General features: G+C 57.9%; 1 protein-coding gene across 2 annotated transcripts in view; it reads right to left on the minus strand.

The window, feature by feature from the left end:
- C3H7orf50 (chromosome 3 C7orf50 homolog) overlaps positions 1–2,918 on the minus strand; it is a 57,814-nt gene extending 54,896 nt beyond the window's left edge. Inside the window, exon 1 of one of the 2 annotated variants that reach the window (XM_050784276.1) lies at positions 2,880–2,918. In XM_050784276.1, the coding sequence (XP_050640233.1) occupies positions 2,880–2,903 (24 nt within the window). In that variant the 5' untranslated portion in view covers positions 2,904–2,918. Of the gene's footprint in view, positions 1–107; positions 323–2,879 lie in introns of those variants that run through there. The other variant, XM_050784272.1, reaches the window with a different exon arrangement.
- Between the last annotated feature and the right edge of the window lie 4,940 nt (positions 2,919–7,858).

Genomic DNA, 7,858 nt, shown 5'->3' on the forward strand with positions numbered 1-7,858 from the left:
TTTTGCTGTGTCTCCCAGCACCCACCACAGGCCCCTGCGTGGGGCACTCCTCAAGCAGACACAGCCTCAGCTGTGCACACTCACCAAGTTGCTTCTCCCGGCCGCCACCCCGTGGCTTCACGTCCTCACCTGCCCTTGGTGCAATGTGTCTCTGGTATTTTATGCCAAGCCAGGGGAGGATTAAGGCATTTCCCGTCTTAACGAGGTCTTGGCCTCTCTCAACGAAGCGTCTCTTTAGGGATTCTGCCCACGTTTCTAAGTGATGTAAGGTCCTTCCTGCTTTGCTCTGAATGTGGGCCCTTGCCATGAGGCTCCTTAACCTAACTGTACCCCTGTACCCATGCTGTTCCCCTTCCAAAGGAGGACAAGCTCTACCACACCACAGAGAAGTCACAGCTCCACAAGTCCCTGCCTGGAAGATGGAATATGCCTCGGAAAACAGCCTGCTCTTCTCTCTGGAGAGGCGTGGGGCAGGGGAGTACTGGCCACACTCAAAACTGGCAGCTTCTGAGGGGAGGGAGTCACTTCAACATCTCCAACCTTAGACAGATGTGTGTGCCTCAGGCAGCACACACACACACACACACACACACACACACACACGAGTGCAGGCGTGCACACATATGCAAGCGCACACACACACACACACATGTCTGTCTCCTCCCTGGGAACACCGTGACCGGAAGAGGCTTCACATGTGTCGGCTGCAGGGTGGGAGACCTGACACAGTGCCAGGGCCGCCCGAGTCCTCCGAGGGCTCTGTGGCAGCAAGGAAGGGCCGTGGGAACCCCCTGCGGACAAGTGTCACCTTTTGTTTCTGGAAGCAGCAGCAGGAACCAGCCCTGAACACCGTGCCCACTCCAGCCTCGTGTTCAGGCGTAGCTGCATTCGTGGCCTGACCTGGAGATGGACTGGAGATGCTACTGCCCCTCTGCTCACCCCTCCCGCCAGCGCTTGGCTCTGCAGGCACTGGGTGGCCTCAGGCTCCCTCTGCCCACCCCTCCCACTAGGGCCTGGCTCTGCACGCACCAAGTGGCCTCAGGCTCCCTCTGCCCACTGCCAGGGCCTGGCTCTGCACACACTGGGTGGCCTCAGGCTCCCGGCAGCTCCTGCTTACTCCCCACCTCCCCCCACCCCAACCCCCGCCGTGAAAATCACGTGGATAACTCCTGGAAAGTGCTGAGCAGAGACCGGGCACCTGGAGGGCCTCAATCCACGTGAGCTAGGGTAGGATTCTCAGGGGGACGCCCTCATGGCTGGATGCTGAAGAGGCTTTTGTGAGCTGAGGTGGCAGGCATGCCAGGCTCCATGGCAGGGACCCCCGTGCCCTAGCACCTGCTGCACACATGTGCATACGTATGCAACAAGCACACACACACACACAAGCACATACACATATGCACAAACATGTACACACACATGCATATTCAAGCACACACACACATGCATATGCACACACGCATACATATGCAAGCACACACATATGCAAACACATATGCACACATATGCAAGCATGCACACACACATGCAAGCACACACATGCACACATATGCAAACATGCACACACAAATGCATATGTATGCAAGCACGCACGCACATATGCACACATATGCAAGCACGCACATATGCATACATATGCAAACACACACATGCAAGTGCACACACATGCAAGCACGCACACACACATATGTACACATATGCAAGCACACACACATATGCATACTTATGCAAGCACACACACATATGTATACGTATGCAAGCAAACACACACACATGTGCATACATATGCAAACAGGCATGCACACACACCAGACGCTGCTGAAGGGATGCACGTGGCCTGAGTGCCTTCCCAGCCCTAATGGGCTGTGACTTGAAGACGGGGAGACCAGGCCCTCAGCAGCCATGGAACAGGCCCCGGAAAGATGCACAACGGCTTCACTCTGGAAGCAGATGGTGGCTCTGGAGGGAGACAAGGCTTACCTTGCTCCAGGGACTCTGAGGGGATGCTGCATAGGGAGGCTGCCCCAGCAGGAGACATGGAGAGGGAGGGCTGAAGGAACAGCAGTGGGGAGCAGGGGCACGGACAGGTTCCAGACCCAGACCCTGAGCTTCCCTCAGTGCCTAAACGCAACACCCTGACTCCCGAGGGGAAGGGAGGGACTCCTGAGCTGACCTCACACAGGAGAACTAAAGCTCAAAGCTCAAGTGTCACCCTGAAAGGCACCGGCAGGCAAAGGCTGCGTCTCCAGAGCCAGCCCTGTGCCCACCCAAACTAGTGTGGTGCAGGGACTCCTCCCTCAGCCTAGTTGCCTGGCCCCAGACTGTCGGGTGTGGGGCCAACAGGGACCCTGGGGAACACCCCATGGACACGAGGGAGACTGAAACCCAGAGGGTCCCACAGCAGTGAGCAGCTTCTGCTGCCAGGCTCCAGGGCTCCAGAAGCCCTAGCCCACCCCACACTCAGGGTGCACGGAAGGCCCTGGGAGGGCAAGCGAGCAGCATCCGATTCTTTTCTGCAGGACATTCAAGCTGTGCCACACACACTTAACACTTCTAAAGAGAAGACAGCATCCCCCGTTGTCCAACCCTATTCATCACAGGATGCTTTCTGCAGAGCCCCTTGGGGCATGAAGGTTCTTCCCATCACCAGTCTGAGAAACCACAAGGCCCTGGGCAGGAGGAACCACACAGCCCCATCCTGTTCTAGGGACCAGGGCACCCCTTGGGGCCCCTCTCCAGACCCAGGGTTGGACGGGCTGGCTTTCTGCCCAGCTCCAGCCAACTGGCATACACTAAGTGTGCAGCTGAGGTGGTGGGAAGGGGGTAAAACGTACCCCACTTGGCAACCACTTCCAAAATTAAACACAGTTAATATCTGTCCCCGCTGTCCCAATTCCAGACATTTACCCAAGAAAATGGGAACAGAAGTCCACACAAGCACCTGTATACAAATGTTCACGGCAGCTTTGCTCGTAAGAGCCCAACACTGAAAAACAACCCAACTGCCCATCAGCAGGTGGACAGAGAAACAGACGTGGGCTGTGCATGGAAGGAATGCTGCTGGTCAGCGAAATGGACCGACCGGGGACAGGCATGGCAACGGGGTGAACCTCAGAAACATGGAGCTGCGTGGACAGGGCTAGACGCGACCACGTGCAAACTACTGGAGCCTCCTCAGTGGTTCTGGAGCGGGGAACCCAACTCAGCAGCAACACAGTGGCAACAAGGGCCGGGTCTGGGAGGGCGTGGACCGGGAAGAGGCAAGGGGACTTTCGGAGCGACAGAGGCGGTTTCCCTTGCCGAGGCCCTGGCAGCACAGCTCGGCTGCACCTGTCAACACTCCAGGGTGGACACAGGAGATCTGTGCGCTTCCCGAGCGCGGATCACGGCTCAGCATCTCATGGGGAAAGGGGCAGGGACATTTAAAACACCCAGGCAGAGTTTCTTTTCAGGACATGCAGTAAGGTTTCAGGTGCGGGCGCCTTTTCAGGACATGCAGTAGGATTTCAGGTGCGGGTGCTTTCAACACGCCGCGATCCAAACGCAGCTCCAGGGCCAGACGCGGTTTCCAGCCTCAAGGGCAGGCTCGGTTCTGGAGCTCCCTCCAGTGGCCGTCGGGGCGCCGGCACTTTCAGGGCCCCACCAGGAGAGCAGGGGCCCCGCCCAGGAGCCAGAGCGCGGGGACCACAGGGAGCCCTGCGCGGCCGGCACGGATGCCTCTCAACAGGTGGGATGAGGCCAACACGACTGGGTGAGTTCCCGCCACCGCTTTCGCCGGCAGCCAGCGGCTGGAGGACAAGGAGAATGCTCCGGTTCCGTTCCTGAACAAGCTCCACGGCGCTGTGGGGTCCCGGCCCAGAAAGCCCAACCCTGCCCCAGAATTTCCCCAGGCCTACAGAAGGGGACAGCATGGGGAAAATGTCTGTGATCACACACGCAGCAACGGTGCGGCCGCAGGTGTCTGCGCATCTGGCAGGGCTCCTAGGGTACCCCCACGCCGCCTGGACGCAGCCTAGCAGATTTGGGGCCAGACTAATCGGGGCCCATCTTAGCCCACAGATGCCATCTCCAGGCCATGCTGAGGGACAGGGGAGCGGAGGGCACTGCCTGTTTCCTGGCAGGGGGCCCTGCTCAACAGCCCTTCCCTTCCCCACAAACTGTCTCGCTGTCCCAGGCCATTCCTTCCAGTACCTTGGGAAGTCCAGGACCAGACCTCAACATGGACAAAGCTGGAGGAGGGAAGTGGGGATGAGGGGTTCTACCTGCTCTCCACCTACCTGCCCTCCTGCCTGTCTGTCCATGGGATGCCCGAAGGCTCCCAGACCACCAGCCCCCAGACCCTTGGTACTGCATCCCTGTCGGCCAGGGGGCTGCTGGGGAGGCTGATGCCCGTCCCTAAGCCTGAGCCTCCAGCCCGGAGGTGAGGGTTTGCGGCACGGTCTGTCCGCGGAGGCTGGAATATACCCCAGAGGTGAGGGTTTGGGGCACAGTTTGTTGGTGGAGGCTGGAATGCACCCCAGAGGTGAGGGTTTGGGGCACAGTTTGTTGGTGGAGGCTGGAGTGCACCCCAGAGGTGAGGGTTTGGGGCACAGTCTTCACACAGGCTGGAGTGCACACCAGGGAGGCTTCCTGCCTCTGGCAGAATCACCGCCATGCCCAGTCACAAACACGGAGCCCCTGCCAGGCATGGACGCTGCAGCACATGCCAGGGCCCCAAATAAAGGTCCTGGCTTTTGTCCCAGTGGGATCTGCTTCTCTGTGGAGCTCAAGGGTCCCTGGAGTGCCTGCCTTAGCAGAGGGCAAAACCTGGAGACACGGATGCTTTGTCTTCAGGGCTCCACCGGCTCCTCAGGACAGAGCCCCTCAGCACCACAGTGTGTCACACATCCCCAGTTTCCCCTCGCGGTACTCATGCTGCAGCCCCGGCGTGGAGGCCAGAATCCAGGTGTCACTCCTGGCTCTGACCATGACCTTGGATAAACCACCCCTCAGACCTAGAGTCCTCAGGCACATCCCTCTGGCCACCGCCACCCAGCAGGGAGCAGGACAGCCCCAGGGGTCTGTGACTGTCCCTGGGACATCAGTCTGAGAAACAGCGCCAAGTGGAGGCTGAGGCAGGAGAATGGCATGAACCCAGGAGGTGGAGCTTGCAGTGAGCCGAGATCGCGCCACTGCACTCCAGCCTGGGTGACAGAGCGAGACTCCGTCTCAAAAAAAAAGAAAAGAAAGAAAAGAAACAGCGCCGAGTCGGACGCTGCCCGGTGTGGACACTGGCCCTCCACAGTCACGCAAACTCGGCTTTGCAAAATCAGTCCTTGGTGAAGGAAATAATGTATATAGTGGTCCACTTCCAAGACACAATGCCTTGAACCAGCTTAGGTCAGCAAGTTACAGAAGAAACAGGATGGTACCAGGCCCCTGCCTGGGTCGCCAATGCCTACTTGTTGGCCTCCCCCTCCCCAGTCTTCCCCCCAACCCTTAGTTGCCTTCACCTGAACCAAAAAATTTTAGTCTATGATGAAAGTTTTACTAGTCTGCAACATAACTTGTTCTCTCTGTTCTTATCAGCCTGCCCAGCTACTTAGGCCATAAGTCAAATACCTGAAAAGCCCCTGAGCTGACTAGAATTGCAATGCATTGTGGGCTGCAACTAAATGCAGCAGGAAAACCCTAAAAAACACCTACGGCCCCTGCCCAGCAACCAATAGGCGACATTCAGGAAAACTGTGACCTCAGAGTACTCAGCCTGTGAGGAACCGGGGGAGGGGCCTGCGCACTAGGAGATAAATGGCTTGTTGTGACCGTGCTGGGTGTGCCTGCCCATCAGACACCCGATCTTGCAACACTGTCATTAAAAGTCTCACTTCCACTGTTCTCCGGGTCTCTGAGTCCATTCTTCGGGTTTGGACAGGTGAGTTTGTTTCTCACATCAGCACAGGGGAGAGCCCAGTCCCCAGGTGCAGTTCCCTGCACACGCACCTGTGCACACACACGTGCACACACACATACATGCAGCACCACCAGAGCCAGCCTCACTGAACAGCCTCCAGGGTAGCAGGAGCCATGGGGCGGCCATGAGACTGGATTCCACTCGCAGAGGCCCCGTGGCCGTTCGGGGCAAAGCCACACTAACATTTCTGGTATCAAACTGAAGTCAATCTTTTAATGACCCTCCCACACATTGTTAGCAGATCAGGTGCGATGGCAAGAAAAGCAAGTGAGAAGCAGCTGTACAATAACATAGGCTTAAAAATTCTTTTTGAAAGAAACTTCAACAAACGAGGCACTGAGGAGCAGTAAAACAGGAAGCTGCTGTGGCCCCGGGCTCTGTGGCAGTAGCACTGGCAGTCACCTGTGCGCGGAGAGGACCAGAGCTCCTTGGAGAAAAGCTGATGTAAGGTGGGCCTGGGCACTGGTGGGGGCAGCAGGGGGGCTCCCACTGGCCACACAATACATTAAATTAAAACCCACAAAAACTGATGAGTCCACAGCGACACTCCGAAAAGCAGGCGGGAGGGAGGAAAGGGGACAGGGAGGAGAAGTGCTGCTGTGAGTCTTCATGGAAGCTGCTGTTTCTACAGCCCCCGGGCAGGAACAGGTTCAGGAGACGCTAAAGGCACTGGGTGGGAGGGCGCCGTCCCCACAGGACACAGTGCCAGGGAAGTCCTATGATGCACACCCACCTCAGCCAAGTGACCACATTCGGTGTCACCAGCATGGGACAAGCTGGCGTGGCGTGCCTGCGGGTGACGCCACGTACAGTAGGCAGCCTTGCCCGCGTGGGACTCGCCCACCTAAGTGGAGCCAGCCTAGGACACCTTAGAAGGAGGGCTTCGGCACCCAAGACTGGACCTCCCAGGCCGCACGGCCGCGCCACAGGCTCTGCGCCTGGTCAGCACACGTGGGGAGGCTGCAGGACAGAGCCAAGCAGCTCTGGACAAGCGGCACCCAACAGTCACCCAGCCACACAGGGGAGGAGCGGGCAGGGGCCCAGCGCTCAGGACGGAAGAGCCCTGGACAAGGCATCCGGAGACACCTTAGACTCTGGCTCTAAGCGGGGATCCAAGATGGCCTTGATTCCCGGACTACACCCGGACCCTCCCTTGCGCATCGAGCGCCCCCAGCTCCCCATGATCCCGGAGCAGTAAGCATCCCGGCTGCCCACAGTCAGCACACACGGTGCCTCTGCCGCCCTTCTCTCGCCACCCCCTATCTGCAGCCCATGTGCAGAGGAGGGCACAGAAAAGGTCCAAAGCACGTATGACTGCAGCGAAGCTCATGAATGCTCTCGTACACGCGCAGCGGTTCAGACACAGGTCGGCCCCGCCAGGCCCTGCACACTCGTGGGACCACGACCGCTCCTCGGATTTCCAGGGTCAAATGGGGTCCAGTCAAGGAAGGGCTGTGCGTTCTGCTTGTGCGTTTAGGCATATGATTAAACACATTTCGTAATAAGCTATGATCATCGCATCTGAGACACAGAGCTTTCCACAACAGTCTGTGGGCTGAGATTACTGCTTCCCTAAACGTCTGAGGGGTGACACCAGTGCCGCCAGCCAGGCCTGCAGCCCTCCTTGTAGAAGGGCTTTAATTATGGAGTCAATTTCTTTTCTTTTCTTTTTTTTTTTTTTGAGATGGAGTCTCACTCCATCGTGCCCAGGCTGGAGTGCAGTGGTGCGATCTCGGCTCACTGCAATCTCCCTGCTTCCGGGTTCAGGTGATTCTCCTGCCTCAGCCTCCCAAGTAGCTGGGATTACAGGCATGTGCTGCCACGCCCGGCTAATTTTTGTATTTTTAGTAGAGATGGGGTTCACCATGTTGGCCGGGCTGGTCTTGAACTCCTGGCCTCAAGTGAGCC

This window comes from Macaca thibetana, chromosome 3 (assembly GCF_024542745.1).
Source record: "Macaca thibetana thibetana isolate TM-01 chromosome 3, ASM2454274v1, whole genome shotgun sequence".
Classification (NCBI taxonomy): domain Eukaryota; kingdom Metazoa; phylum Chordata; class Mammalia; order Primates; family Cercopithecidae; genus Macaca; species Macaca thibetana.